This window comes from Antedon mediterranea, chromosome 11, assembly GCF_964355755.1.
Source record: "Antedon mediterranea chromosome 11, ecAntMedi1.1, whole genome shotgun sequence".
In the NCBI taxonomy this organism is placed as follows: domain Eukaryota; kingdom Metazoa; phylum Echinodermata; class Crinoidea; order Comatulida; family Antedonidae; genus Antedon; species Antedon mediterranea.
Genome location: NC_092680.1, coordinates 19,387,584 through 19,403,681, shown reverse-complemented (window position 1 = coordinate 19,403,681; position 16,098 = coordinate 19,387,584). Strand labels below are relative to the sequence as shown.

General features: G+C 33.9%; 3 protein-coding genes across 3 annotated transcripts in view; all 3 read left to right on the top strand.

The window, feature by feature from the left end:
- The window catches only part of LOC140063230 (patched domain-containing protein 3-like), a 42,884-nt gene extending 38,435 nt beyond the window's left edge, over positions 1 to 4,449 (top strand). Inside the window, exons 4-5 of the mRNA XM_072109731.1 lie at positions 1,379 to 2,441; positions 2,757 to 4,449. Coding sequence (XP_071965832.1) covers positions 1,454 to 2,441; positions 2,757 to 4,444 — 2,676 coding nt within the window. The 5' untranslated portion in view covers positions 1,379 to 1,453 and the 3' untranslated portion in view covers positions 4,445 to 4,449. The remainder of the gene's footprint in view (positions 1 to 1,378; positions 2,442 to 2,756) is intronic.
- A 5,736-nt stretch (positions 4,450 to 10,185) lies between these two features.
- LOC140062051 (cytochrome P450 2U1-like) lies at positions 10,186 to 13,432 on the top strand. Its single transcript, XM_072108094.1, has 3 exons — positions 10,186 to 10,553; positions 11,522 to 12,475; positions 12,664 to 13,432. Exons 1-3 carry the CDS (start codon positions 10,211 to 10,213, stop codon positions 12,846 to 12,848), a joined length of 1,482 nt encoding a protein of 493 aa, XP_071964195.1. The 5' UTR covers positions 10,186 to 10,210; the 3' UTR covers positions 12,849 to 13,432.
- Positions 13,433 to 13,568: 136 nt separating this feature from the next.
- On the top strand, positions 13,569 to 15,958 carry LOC140062641 (cytochrome P450 2U1-like). The gene is made up of 3 exons (XM_072108944.1): positions 13,569 to 13,935; positions 14,277 to 15,230; positions 15,505 to 15,958. Exons 1-3 carry the CDS (start codon positions 13,593 to 13,595, stop codon positions 15,687 to 15,689), a joined length of 1,482 nt encoding a protein of 493 aa, XP_071965045.1. The 5' UTR covers positions 13,569 to 13,592; the 3' UTR covers positions 15,690 to 15,958.
- Positions 15,959 to 16,098: the final 140 nt, after the last annotated feature.

The following is a 16,098-nucleotide window of genomic DNA, read 5'->3' as shown; positions in this document are numbered from 1 at the left end:
GATCTGTGCAATTGTTATTGTGTTATGTAAATCCCAAGCAATTCAGATTCTTTTCTGTGATTTGTGGATATTTTAAAAATAAATAAATAAATAAATCATTCTCTTTGAAATAAGCATATTATATAAGCCTTAACAAAGACCGAGAAGATTCTTGAACCAGTTTTTATGGCATTATTTGCGGCTCCCTGCTTAACCACCTGACCAATCTACTGCCTTGATTCTGATTTGAATAAAAAATTATCTATTCTAATATTCATCGTCGGTTTTCTGCCCACGTCATCACCTTGTTGTAATTTGTTATCGGTAGCGGAACTATAGAGTATATGAACATTCAAAATCGCATTCTTTGATAATTCATGGTAATAATAAGCGAGTTCTTCTGAGAGATTACATTGCCCTAGAGGGTAGCACTTCTACCATCCATGCAATTACTTACTCCAACCTTTTTACTCATCTCGTGGTAATTAGAATATATAGTTAAGAGAACATCTGTGTAAAGCCATGTGACGTAAGCACTGTGATGTAATACCAGACTGACATATGTTGTACTGTAGCTAATGCCATTATTATTGCCATAGATTTCTAGTTTATTGATTGTTTTCTATTATTTTATGTGTGATATGACGTAAAATTGATTAGTTAGTTATTCTCCACTTATCCGGTTGACATTTAATTTTCAAAAAGAATTGTTTATATTGTATAGTCTGACCACAGTTTACATAATAGTATACCTATTTAAAAATAATTGTATTAATTTTAACGTAACCTGAACATTATTATTAATATTACAATTTGTCTCTATCGTTTGTTTTTTTTAGCCTATAATAAAATATGTCAATCAGTTGATTTAATCTTTACACAGTACTATGTAAACTGGCCAAATGAACTGACCTCTGACCACAAGCAAATTTGTTTTGCTCTTGCAAATCAGAGCATTTGTATTTATTAATTGTGGATTGTGGAAAGCCTTAATTTACACAAACCAATTGTGCTGTGTCTTAATACTTTTCTTAAGCAGGCCCAAAATTTTTTTTTCTACAGTAGAACTGTCCCTGTCATATTAACATTTTCTTTTATATCTCCATTCATTAATCATATAAACAGGTTTTTGATTGCAGCAAATTAAGAGGAATGAAAGGGCTGCCTAGTATTAACAGAACATACTTTAATACTAAAAAATGTATAAATCATAAATAAGGTAGTAGAGTTTGAAGAAAGTTCTATTAATTAAAAGGAAATGGGAGAAAATACAAAGAAAAGAAGATTGTTGACAATAGACATAAAGACATAAACATTCATAAAAATACATACTATGCCAAATAATTAAAACATTAAGTTAATTTATTGTTAAATTTATCTAATTAATTATATCTTTCAGAATTAATTATGACAACACTCAGACTCTTATGATTATCCTGAAAGTGGCAGCTATTGTGACCAGACTACCAGCACTATGAGGTTTGATTGCATTGACAAAATAATCAGTGGATGGTTCGGTCGCTATGGTAGACTCCTTGCCAGACAGCCATTACCTTTTCTTCTTCTACCGTTATTTTTAGTTTTTTTGTTACTCATTGGATTCTTGCAGTTCAATGTGGAAGACGATGTTGAATATCTGTTTACACCGGAGGGTAGTCCCGGTAAAAACGACAGAGTGATTGCTAGAAGGTTATTCCGAAATGGCGACGAGGGAATGGAATTTCTTCCAAACCGTGCATTAGAAACATTCATACAACGGGGAGAGTTAATAGCGACGCCAAAATTTGGAAATAACATTCTATCCGAAGCTACGTTCGGAGAACTACAAGATTTAGATGAGGCGATTCGCAAATTGCCGATATCTATAAATGGCACTGAAAAGACGTACGCTGATCTGTGTATGAAATGGCAAGGGGCGTGTCTAACAAATCCAATATTTAAATTGTATGAAAAAGAAACATCAAAATCTTTAAACTTAACTTATCCAATAACAACAGTTAATAATGTTTCAAGGTTTATTGGTAAAAATTTGGGTGGTGTTACATTCTATAGTGACGGAGTTACGGTCAAGAATGCTCGGGCAATGTCAATGTACTACTTGCTGTCGGGTAGTGATAAGGACTTTGGAAAGGAATGGGAGCGACGGTTTATGGACTCCGTCGCAGAAAAAGCCAAAACATCAAAAACACTTGATATCAGCATGGCGACATCAGTATCACTGGCTGATGAAATGCTGAATGCTAGTGTAAGGGTTATACCACGGTTTGCAGCGACGTTTGGAATGCTTATCGTGTTTGCTATTCTGTCTTGTATCCAACGTGATTGGGTTTTGAGCAGGCCTTGGCTAGGTCTTCTTGGGGTTGTAAATGCTGGTTTGGCTATTCTTAGTTCTATTGGCATGCTTAGCTTTGGAGGAATTAAGTTCAACATGGTTGTGGCATCAATGCCTTTTCTTATTCTAGGTGAGTAGAAATTATTATTATTATTTCTCAGTATAGAGGGCAGTAGACATTTTTTAGCAGTAGTGGCACCATGATTGAAATATATTGTTCAGTGATGCGTAATGTGTACAAAAATTGATAAGCTAACTAAAAATTGTCTTGAATAGAGATAAGGTAAGCTGTGTACCCTAAATAGAGGTGTCCCAGAGAAGGTTTTCTTTTGTATATGACTTATCCTGACCTCATTACTGATTGTGTCACCATTATATAGAAACACTTTTAGTAATACTATTGTCTTAATCTATAATAAAAAATAAATCATTATCTACTTGGCAGGTATTGGTGTTGATAATATGTTCTTGATGATTGCGTCATGGAGACAATGTAAGCAAAACCTTTCACTGGAGGATCGAATGGGAAGAACATTTTCTGAGGCTGCTGTATCAATCACTATCACAACTTTGACCGATCTATTGGTGTTTGCAATTGGAGCTAGCACTAAAATTCCAAGTGTCCGAATGTTCTGTGCCTACGCAGGCCTTTCCGTTCTTTTTATGTACATTTATCAAATTACGTTTTTTGGCGCATGCATGGTTTACACAGGCGCACGCGAGTTGAATAATCAACACTGTTGCTCGTGTAAAAAAGTACTCCCACGCGAGGAAGCGCCATCTAGACTATATCGCATCTTCTGCGCTGGAGGTTTTTCCTCGCGCACAAGAAATTTTAATGTGGATCTTGAACATCGTGTTATGAAGTTTTTTCGTGCATACTACGGACCATTTCTGATGAAGCCGTATGTAAAATTGTTTGTTTTCGCGTCATTTATTATGTATTTTCTTATTGCCATTTATGGATGCGCTAGGGTTCAAGAGGGCTTACGTTTAAAGTACATAGCCGCAGAAGATTCATATCCATACAAATATTATGATAAGAAAGATCAGTACTTTTTGCATTATGGCCCATCTGTAAGCATCATATTCACAGATCCTCTACCGTATTGGGAACCTGAAACCCAATTTCATATTGAAAAAATCACCCAAAAGTTTGAAACGTCAAGCTACGCGTGTAAAGGTTTTACAGAGTCCTGGATTCGGCCATTTCTTCACTTCCTAAAGATGAAAGCAAATACAACTGACGTTGGTAAAGAGAAGTTTTTTATCATGCTTGAAGGATTTCTAGCGAGTCCTCACGCTAAGCGTTTTAATTTAGATATTACATTTTCCAAAAATCGCACAGAAATCATAGGATCACGCTTCTTGGTACTGACAAGTGATTTAACTGATGCTATTGAAGAGCGTAAAATGATGTTACAAATGCGCGAAATGGCAGAAGACACGCCATATAACATCACCGCTTTTCACTCATCGTTCATTCATTATGATCAGTATGTGGGAGTTCTACCCACAACAATACAGACACTTGGAATTGCTACAGCTAGTATGTTTATCGTAGCGTTGCTTATGATACCACACCCAGTATGTACAATCTGGGTTACTTTCTGTATTATATCTATTGACATAGCTGTTATAGGATATATGACCCTATGGGGTGTGAGTTTAGATGGTATCTCAATGATGAACATTATTCTCTGTATTGGATTCAGTGTAGATTTTACAGCTCATATAACGTACGCGTACGTTACATCACCCGAGAGTACGCCTAATAAGCGCGCAATAGACGCTCTTCATTCGTTGGGTATGCCAATCCTACAAGGCGCGCTGTCAACTATAATTGGTGTGTCCGCTTTATGTACAGCTCCAATGTATGTTTTCACGACTTTTTTTAAGACTCTCTTCTTAGTTATGGTGTTTGGCGCGCTTCACGGACTTGTGTTTTTACCGGTCTTTCTAACCGTTCTTGGGCCGTGCATGCCACACGCAACCGAAGATCCACAGCCAGAAACTGCTGCACACTCATCATCAGATATGGAGAAGAAGAATACATATGTAGCAATGTTACCTGTTTTTGAAGATGATGATAACAGAAAGCACGTAGTTGATTCATACATTAGTGTTGTTTGATGAAGTATGATCAATTTTTATCTTTTTTAAAAAGCATTTTATCTTACAATATCTTAGCAATGCAAACCAAACAAGAAGCAGAAATGTGTCAACTCTGGTTTCAATGTGGAATAAAGTATAGTTCATAGATTATAATCTATGAACTAAACTTTAATAAGAAGCAGAAATGTGTCAACTCTGGTTTCAATGTAGAATAAAGTATAGTTCATAGATTATAATCTATGAACTAAACTTTAATAAGAAGCAGAAAATGTGTTTAACTTAGTTTTTTCTGAATAACCAATATATTACCAAAAAACCCATAATTATATGATATTGGAAGAACTATTTAATAGTCATCAGAGAGTTGAACTCTTAAATATAACATCAGGGAGTTGAACTCTTAAATATAACATCAGAGAGTTGAATTCTTAAATATAACATCAGAGAATTGAACTCTTAAATATAACATCAGAGAGTTGAACTCTTAAATATAACATCAGAGAGTTGAACTCTTAAATATAACATCAGAGAATTGAACTCTTAAATATAACATCAGAGAGTTGAACTCTTAAATATAACATCAGAGAGTTGAACTCTTAAATATAACATCAGAGAGTTGAACTCTTAAATATAACATCAGAGAGTTGAACTCTTAAATATAACATCAGAGAGTTGAACTCTTAAATACAATATGAAAGTGTTGAACTGTAGTGTTATCACCAAGGAGTTGAACTCTTATAATAGTGATATCAAGGAGTTGAAATCTTCAATATAGAATTATTACGCAAAAAATATTTGCACCTTGACTGAGCTTGACTCATAATGTAATTAAAAATCATCGCAAGGTAGAAAACAAAAGCCGTAAAACAATATTTTATAAGTACAGTACCATATATTATTGATAGTGACCCTTGACCTATCCAATTTTGCATAGCTTTGCTTTTTTCCCCTGAAACATATTCACAGGTTAAAAATAAGGGTTATGGTTGTATAGCTGATGTCTCTATGACGTATCCATACCTTTTACAGTTATTGATGAAAATAAGTTGGCCTATTATGGGTTTAAAAACTGATTTTAAACAAATAAATAAATTTGTTCTGGCTTTGAATTTTGTAATATTGATTCAATTACAGGGGTGGTAAGAAGGGTATGATCAATTGACCCGGTCTGGATGTCCTTGTTGTGATTTAATGAAATACTGTTAATTAAAAGTCTTATATAGACCTACAGAGTACTGTGTTGCTGTAGTACAGTAATAATCCTATGCTAAGTGTGTGTTTTTAATCCAACATTGTTTAAACAAAGTACTAAAAAGTTACCTATAATGATTATATATATATATGTATTGAAACTATGCGCATACCTTTATATGTGAAAGCTAATTGAAGCTTTATACAAAAATTCGCTAAATAAGTCTAAATTTATTACTATTATCTATAATATTTCTATATATCAAATATGATTTGCTTAGCAATCAAACGATAAAACAACAATTGCAATAATCATATTTTTTTTCTTCAAATATGTGCAGCTTATTTTTCATATAAAAGAAGTTAAAATTTACTAAAATTATGATATAATACTTATATATTATTGATGAATTTTATCGTAAATATTAAAGCAATATTTATATTTGATGATTCACGATGCACTATTTAAGTTGTACAAGCATAGTAGAATTTTTAAAAAGCAACATATATTTTTTCACAGTTCCAATGCTTTTTATTAGTGTTGAATTAAGTAGATAAATGTTGAACATGTTAGTATGTGAAAAGGGCTTTTTGGGAGGGGAAGTGAAGGAGAGAATAATAAATGTTGAGAATTGTTAAGGGATAATTGACACAACGGCAAACATGAAAGTTATGAGTGCATGCCTAGAACCAAAACAATACATTTGTTAGTCCAATAACAAATACACAAAAATAAGAAAATAAGTGTATATACAGTTGAATATACAATATGTAGTTGCTGCTGTAACTGCAGTAAAACAATTTTGACGTGGTCCCTTCGATTTTGAGAGATTGATTAATTGTCGGAGTGAACAGTGGAATAGATGTTTGTGTTTGTTGTATGAACGTGTACTGTGTGTTATGGGTGCATAGATTTAAGCGTGGTTCCCACTAGCGACGCAACACAAGGACGTAACGCAACGCAAGTGAATTGACCAATCACAAGCGATGGCTTATTCGCTTGTGATTGCTAACTGTCTATAACTTCGCTTGTCATTGGTTAAAACGCTTGCGTTGCGTTTACGTCCTTGCGTTACGTTCTAGTGGGAACCAAGCTTTAGAGGGTTATTGAATTGAACAAACCCTCAACCGTCACCCGCGCCCCCTAATAAAGGCCAATTTACACAGACGAGTGGTAACAGTAATACAAATATAGAATCTATGTTATTCGTTATGACTGTTTACGCACAACGCGGAGCGGACGGGCAGTTTCTGCCCAAGATGGATACAGATTCTACGTGGGACACAAGCTATGCGATTTTCCGCTTACCGTTACCGCTCGTCTCTGTAAATTGGCATTAAGTATGAGCTTGATGTTGGAGTGAAAGTGTGGTGTATGTCATGTGTGTGGACTTACTTGTATTTTAAGAACTTGTACTTCATATTGACATTTTTTGCTCATCAGTAGCACATACAGTCAGAGTATTAAGCTAGACAATGCAATTAAATTCATTCCCCAATTCCTATTATATGTTGAGTACACAATATAGTTAGTAGTTGGGAAGAATGTCTTCACAATTTCGTGTTACCTCCTTTAGACTGGACTGTTTCACTTAATATATCCTGTATATCTTTATTCTGTCAATATATTATCAATGCAATTTATTACTTTCGTATTAACAGTGTGATTATCGGTTCATTCCTATAGCATTCAATGTATTCCACTTTATGGTATTACAAAAAGATTTGCAATTATGATTTTTCTTGATTTAAGGCATAATCATTTTACTTCTCACAGCACTGACACAATGCAAGATATATTGAAATTTCGCAAATATTATACTAGATAGATTTGAAATCTTAAAATATATAAAGTAAAAAAATAATCTTAATCTAAAATATATAAGAGTTTAAATCTTAAATAATGATACCATGAAATTAAAATCTTAGATAAACAGTAAGATGTGCATCATATACCCCGTTCATGTTTTCTAGTAAAACTCTGCTGTTTACACACACCGGGGCATTAATCAGTGGCGTATGGTATGGTGTATGGTAGGGTATGCGCCCTGGTGTGTGTAAATTCTGCAGGTCTGCTAGGTGAGGCTTGTCCTATTGCTAGTTGTATTGTGATTCTGATGTTGATTGCCTAATCAATGCAAAATAGTGTAAAAATGCAAACATTTTAAGTAATTGTTCACTGAAATTATGATTGGTTTTGTATCTAAATATATCTATATTGTAATTATATGGTTGTATATGTGTACTTAAAGGTTGATAATGATTGTAATTTCTGTTTCTGTTATAAAATTAGTTGGTTATAATTAATTATTAATTAATTAAAATAATTAATTATTAAATTAATTGGTTATAAAGTTTCGTTCCCACTAGTACCGTACTTAAGATCACAACGATGGATTATCCAAACTGTTCCTTGTCGTTGGTCAACTCGCTTGCGTTGCACTTTGTCGTGACATTGCATCCTAGTGGGAACGAAGCTTTAGATGACACGACAAATCAATACAGGGACTCTATTACTAGATACTTATGTCCCGTTCATACTTGTTCAAATTATGTACATTATTAGTCTATTATTAAAGTTGTTCATTAGTTTTTAGTTTGGATGTATTTCTGTAGTTTGGATTTCCAAATTTATTTTTGTTAAGAAAAAAAAAATCTTAATGAATGTGATTAATTGCAACTGATTATAAATAATAAATAAATTATATTATAAAATGATTTAGACATATAGGCTATGCTGTTAATTATGAAAAATACCATACAATGGTATTAAATTTACTGGTATAATTGTACAAAATCAGAATAAAATTCTATTTATAAATTCTGATAAAATAAACAATTCTGTAATGTATAATATAATTTTGTTTTCAAAACTGCAAATACGTTGTGGGACGAGATGGGGGCGAGACGGGGTGGGGGCGAGACGGGGTGGGAATCTGTCAACATTGTATAATTCGAATACAATTGGAGTTCATTGTATAAATACATATATATATTGCGAATTATTTCTTTTTAGAATAGTATTTAGAATTTTTGTACTTGCCTACAATTTCTTGACTGGATTTTAACAATTTATATATTTAGCAATTTTTATGCTACGACACTGAGCCCACTGTATTAATCTATCCTATTTGCTTTTGTTTGGTTTCAGTTACCAGTCCATCATAATACCTCTATTTTCATAAGGCTTCCCGTTCAGGTAACCTTACCGTACCTCATGAAGCTTTCAACTTTTCGACGACCTGGGAACTAGTTACGTCATTTAAATTCATTTCGCGTATGTGGGGACATTGGGATTTGTCCGTACCAGCATTTTGAAATAAGGAAGTGAGAAAGACCGAGGGCCTAAACATGGTAAAAATGAAGTGCTGTCCCCTCAATACTCACTCCCCCACCCTTCAGATGGGATGTGATGGCGGATTCTAGGTTCTAGGCCGTCGAAAATGAAAGATCTTCAATTAGCATAGGGTTTGAGTGGTATAATGCATTTAATTGTTGCTAAAGATGGGTTATAATTGTATTTAATTAGTGAATTGTAGATATCAATGCTCTCTCAAATTTGTAATTGTTGAATAATATGATTGTATTGTGTAATATAAAATCACAAATTGAAGAAACGGCTGTACTAAGACTGCACTTAATTTGTATACATTTTTCGTTACTGCTTTTTTTTATGATTCATAATAATCCTGTTCAGGCTTACTTATTACCCGGTAAATTGACAAATTATCGCTAATTTAGTAATTTAGCTTAACCGGGATAATTGTTCTATACTTTTATCATACAGGATTGATGTGGCCATCACCGAATACAAACGTATTACTACTGTGCATATTATTATTTGAAAGCCAATGCATACGTAACGGTATATACAGCAATTACAAATTACGAACATATTTTAAAACTTTTTGTAAATTAAGGGAACGCCCGTTTATAGATGCTACCCATCAAATCTGTCAAATCTTTTTTTTTTCAATGATTTTTACTCAATAAAGACAAATTGGAACACTGTTTCTTTCTTGTTTTGTGTATTTATAATAAAACATAAATACTGTCCATGTGTTTTATGATCTTATTTGGATCTATATTACATGTACAGCCTTTCCTCTGAATGCGGGCACTGGAGGCGAGAGAATCCCTTGATCAATGTTAGGACCAATCAAGGTGCTTTAAACAGTCCTGGCTTAGTCATCATTCAGATTGTAAGACTAAGATGACACTGTCGTTCGCGACGGACGTTGTATACATAGTCTATTAAGACTGACGTTGACAAAAGAAAAAAAAAACTGTACAGTAAAGATAAATAACATTGTTTAAATGTTTGCATGGTGAATAAAAACTATTAAAATTAGGTTTACACCATGTCACATGCTTTCCAAAGGAAATATGGTTGAGAATGTCGTTTTCGAGGTTACATGTAATGACATACATAGCACTATCCTGTAGTTCTATTTACTTTTATTATAATGTTGATAAATAAAAGAACAAAGTTCATAACTTCACTATGAAGCAATTATGCTTATTTCCTTCCGATGTTGACTGTCGCTCTCTTATTTTCTTGTGAATGTGAAGTTATTACAAACATATACTGACATGTTGTTCTCCTACTTTGACTGGCAATCAGCCTTGCTTGGAATAATAGTGTTCTTTTTGGTGTCAATTTTGTATCGTAGACGTGTACGATCCAATTTTCCACCAGGGCCACCAGGATGGCCATTCGTAGGCCATCTGCTGTCTTTAGGAAGTGATCCTCCACACGAAACAATAACAAAACTGGCAAGAAAATATGACAATGTAATGGGACTACAACTTGGTGTATTTCCAGTCGTCGTATTGAGTGACTACGAGAGTATCAGAGAAGCTTTAGTCAAATCTGGAGACAAGTTCAGCGACAGACCAGGAATGGTTATCCTTCATTATTTATATCATGGACGAGGTGATTATTTTTAATGTAGGCTATTCTAGTGATAATGTAGTCTAATCCTATAAGTAAACCTATAAAGATGTACTGTCCCTTGAAACAAAAACAAAAATGAAGGTCAAAATATTCTAAATTTAAATTAACCATATCAAAGTAATATTAAAGTTATTCACTTTAAGTCGAAAATTCGAGCCAAAAACTACAAGTTTGATTTTGATCGAAAACTTTGACTGGAAGTCAAAGTTATTTTTTGAACAAAAAAACGTCAGTCTGTTAAATGATTTTTTTTCGACTAATTTTTGGTGAAAGTTAATAACTATTATGATACTTCAAAATGACCCACCTTTTTTCGAATTTGTATTTTTTTGAAATTAGTCAAAGGGACAATACATCTTTAAAGAAGAAATATTTTTTGTTTAATATGTCACTTTATGTCATATAATAGGGGAAAAAATAAAAAATTGGATCGAAGAACAATTTACCCGAAAAGCTGTAATTTAAAGCAAAAAATAGTCAACTTGGCTGCCAGCCAGTGAGTTTTGGTTACATTTATTTGTCATTTATTAAGTTTTTTTTTTCTACGAAAGTGATTAACTTGATTAAAACTACAAAATAACCTCTTCAAAGTATGATGTTATTAATCTTCATTTGTCATGTTTTTGGGGGACAATACACCTTTAAGTAACACCACGTAACTCTTGTATTTATTTTAAGATAACATGAAATGAAATTGACTCGTTTTCTGAGTAGCAAACATTTATTTTTAGATAGTCTCTCACCATGAAAACATAACAATAGTAACTCAAAAGTACAGTATATAAAGCACCGAGTGAATTTTATCAAGTCTTCCTCCTCTTTAGCCATCATATCATCTTAAGATCTAATAACTTGTTACTTCTGATGATCGTCCAAGGCAAATTTGGAGAAGTCGGCTAATAAGCAGAAAAAACACCGGTTCTAATGACTAATTTTTGTTTCAAAAGGTTTGGTTGGAGCTTATCACGAAAATGCACAAAAGGAACAACGGCGGTTTGCAATGTCTGTGCTTCGTGGTTTTGGTATGGGCAAAACAAGTTTCGAGCAAAAGATTAACGAAGAAATTGATGTATTCGTTGATCACATCAAGAAAGAGCTATCCAATGTCTCATTGAATCCGGCAAATATTCTCGGTGTAGCTGTCTCGAATATCACATGCTCAATCGTATTCGGTCGTCGATATAACTACAACGACGAAAGGTTTTTGAGAATGCTCCACTTTATTGAAAAACGTATACAAATTGCTACCGCTGTTACACCTTTAAATTTTGTTCCTTTTCTGCAGTACTTTCCACATAAAGAATTCGATGATGCTGTAAGTTGTACAACGGATTTTAACGAGTTCACGAGAGAAATCTTCGAAGACCATTGGAAAGATTACGACCCAGACAATCCTCGTGACTTCATAGATGTTTACAGAGCAGAAATCGAGAGATCGAAAGGACAATTTTGTTTCGATGAAGATAACATGACTCGTGTTATTGGAGATTTATTCTTGGCTGGATCTGAAACCACATCAACGGCACTCCTCTGGGCAATGATGTACATGTCTAAGCATCCAGAGGTTCAGCAGAAGGTTCAGGATGAACTTGATCAAGTGGTAGGAGCAGGGAACCACCCAACAAAAGCTCATGTTCGACAGCTTCCTTACACCGATGCTGTTCTAATGGAGATCCAAAGAATGGGAGCGATCGGTCCTATGGCAGTGCCACATGCCGCTACGGCCGACACAACTTTCAGAGGTTATGATATCAAGAAAGGAACGATTATCATGCCGAATCTATTCGCTGTACTACGTGATGCCAATGTTTGGAAAGAACCTTACACATTTTATCCAGAACGGTTCTTGGATGACAACAATCAAGTTATTCGACGGGAAGAATTGATCCCGTTTGGTATTGGTAAGAGAGCAATGTACTTTATTACGTAATGGAAATTAGTTTACAGCTTGATATATTTCATAATAGCAGATAGAGATACAGAAATCAATGTACAATTATCTTGTTTTTAAACTAAAATATTGATATAAATTTCCATTTGTATTTTGAAATCATGTATAATAATTACAGTATCACGTACTTGTTTACAGGTCGTCGTTCTTGCATAGGTGAACAGCTAGCTAACACAGAGCTATTGTTATTTTTCACCAATATAATGATGAATTTCAAGATCAACTGGTCAGATACTCAACCAGGGCCTGACAAACGCAGTAAAATTGGAGCAACAAGAATTCCGGACAATTTTGAAGTAATACTAAAACAGCGCCATCAGTAGAATATTATAATGTCTGTGTAAGCCTTCATTTTTATGATACCCCAGCAAAGGATAAGAAGAAAGGAAGCAAAAACATAACTTTACATAATTTTATATAGCAACATTTAATATATTACTCTCTTTTTATTGTGTTACATTATTGTTGGTCAAAAATAAGACTATACAAAATAAATATATTAATGGCTTGTATAATATATGCCTTATAAAGCGTTACGAATATATTACCATTTTCTTTGCAATGGGTCAACATTTTCAAATTAAGGTCAGGAGTCGAAGATGAATTTTAGAAATTTGGCAACATGGATTTTTATAATCAGCATGCTTCAAATATATAAAACACAATGTTTACACTTTCCCCTTGATTTGCACTTGAATGCACTTTTTTGACATACGGAACTGGACTAATTGTAAAAATGAAGTGCTGCATTACTGTACTGCAAAAATAAAATAACATTTGTTTTAAGGTTTGCATGGTGAATAGACACTAGTAAAGTTACGTTTACACCATGTCACGTGCTTCCCAAAAGAAAATAGGGTTGAGAATATCTTGAGGTTTCCGAGGTTACATGTAATGACATACTTGATAGCAGCACTAGCCTGTAGTTCTATTTACCTTTATTATAATGTTGATAATAAAAGAACAAAGGTTACTTCACTATGAAGCAATTATGCTTATTTCCTTCCGATGTTGACTGTCGCTCTCTTATTTTCTTGTGAATGTGAAGTTATTACAAACGTACTGACATGTTGTTCTCCTACTTTGACTTGAAATCAGCCTTGCTTGGAATAATAGTGTTCTTTTTTGTGTCAATTTTGTATCGTAGACGCGTACGATCCAATTTTCCGCCAGGGCCACCAGGATGGCCATTAGTAGGCCATCTGCTGTCTTTAGGAAGTTATCCTCCACACGAAACAATAACAAAACTGGCAAGAAAATATGGCAATGTAATGGGACTACAACTTGGTGTATTTCCAGTCGTCGTATTGAGTGACTACGAGAGTATCAGAGAAGCTTTAGTCAAATCTGGAGACAAGTTCAGCGACAGACCAAGAATGGTTATCCTTGATTATTTAAATCATGGACGAGGTATGTGATCGTTTTATTCTTTTTAAATGTATTCTAGTGATAATGAGTGTAGTCCTAAGTATACCGTACTTTAAGTGACACCACGTAATTCTATTTACTTAAAGATACAGTAACAGCAAAAGAAATCGACTGTCGTTTAATAGCAAATATTTATTGTTAGATAGTCTCTCACCATGAAAGCTATAACAATAGTAACCCAGTATATCAGCGAAACAGCAAGTCGTCCTCTTTAAGTTAGCCATCATTATTATCTTGATTGTCCATGGCTAATAATTTGGAGAAGTCAGCTAATGAACAGAATTAAACACCAGTTTCTAATAAATTCACTTTTGTTTCAAAAGGTTTGATTGGCGCTTATCACGAAAATGCACAAAAGGAACAACGGCGGTTTGCAATGTCTGTGCTTCGTGGTTTTGGTATGGGCAAAACAAGTTTCGAAGAAAAGATTAACGATGAAATTGATATATTCGTTGATCACATCAAGAAAGAGCTATCCAATGTCTCATTGAATCCGGCAAATATTCTCGGTGTAGCTGTCTCAAATATCACATGCTCAATCGTATTCGGTCGTCGATATAACTACAACGATGAAAAGTTTTTGAGAATGCTCCACTTCATTGAAAAACGTATACAAATTGCTACCGCTGTTACACCTTTGAATTTTGTTCCTTTTCTGCAGTACTTTCCACATAAAGAATTCGATGATGTTGTAAGTTGTACAACAAATTTTAACGAGTTCACGAGAGAAATCTTCGAAGACCATTGGAAAGATTACGACCCAGACAATCCTCGTGACTTCATAGATGTTTACAGAGCTGAAATCGAGAGATCGAAAGGACGATTTTGTTTCGATGAAGATAACATGACTCACGTTATTGGAGATTTATTCTTGGCTGGATCTGAAACCACATCAACCACACTCCTCTGGGCAATGATGTACATGTCTAAGCATCCAGAGGTTCAACAGAAGGTTCAGGATGAACTTGATCAGGTGGTAGGAGCAGGAAACCATCCAACAAAAGCTCATGTTCCACAGCTTCCTTACACCGATGCTGTTCTTATGGAGATCCAAAGAATGGGAGCGATTGGTCCTATGGCAGTACCACATGCCGCTACGGCCGACACAACTTTCAGAGGTTATGATATCAAGAAAGGAACGATTATCATGCCGAATCTATTCGCTGTACTACGTGATGCCAATGTTTGGAAAGAACCTTACACATTTTATCCAGAACGCTTCTTGGACGACAACAATCAAGTAATTCGACGAGAAGAATTGATCCCGTTTGGTATTGGTAAGAGAGCAATGTTCATTTTATTACTTAATGGAAATTGGGTTACAATTTGATATATTTCATAAATAACAAGTAGAGATACAGATATCAATGTACAATTATCTTTTATAAAAAAAATAATTTAAGATCTATTGTCTCAGAAAAACTGTAGATTAAATAAAATTGTTTTTCCAGGAGGACAATACATCATTAAGGAAGCAAAATGCTGATACAAATTTCCATTTATATTTTGAAATCATGTATAATAATTACAGTATAACGTACTTGTTTACAGGTCGTCGTTCTTGCATAGGTGAACAGCTAGCTAACACAGAGCTATTGTTATTTTTCACCAATATAATGATGAATTTCAAGATCAACTGGTCAGATACTCAACCAGGGCCTGACAAACGCAGTAAAATTGGAGCAACAAGAATTCCGGACAATTTTGAAGTAATACTAATACAGCGCCATCAGTAGAATATGATGTCTGTCTGAGGCCCCAGTAAAGGAAAAGGAAAAAGGAAGCAAAAACAAAACTTTACATTAGGCCTATTTAATATAACAACATTTGATATAATACTTTTTATTGTGTTACACTATTATTTGTTGGTCCAAAATAGAAATAGATAGAATAAAAATATTAACGGCTTGTATAATTAAAAAGGCCTCCCATTTAGTGAAAGTAAATAACGTTATACAAAATTACATTAGTATGTATTCTTGTTTTTTTAAATTGTCAACCAATAAAAAAAATTGATGGCGCTGTAGTATAGTTTAATGAACTTAATATAGAAATCCTTCGTTTTTACTACGCATAATACACAAAAACGATAAATAGATAAATGAACATTTTTCCTGTTGAAAACAAAAGATATCAGAAAAGTTG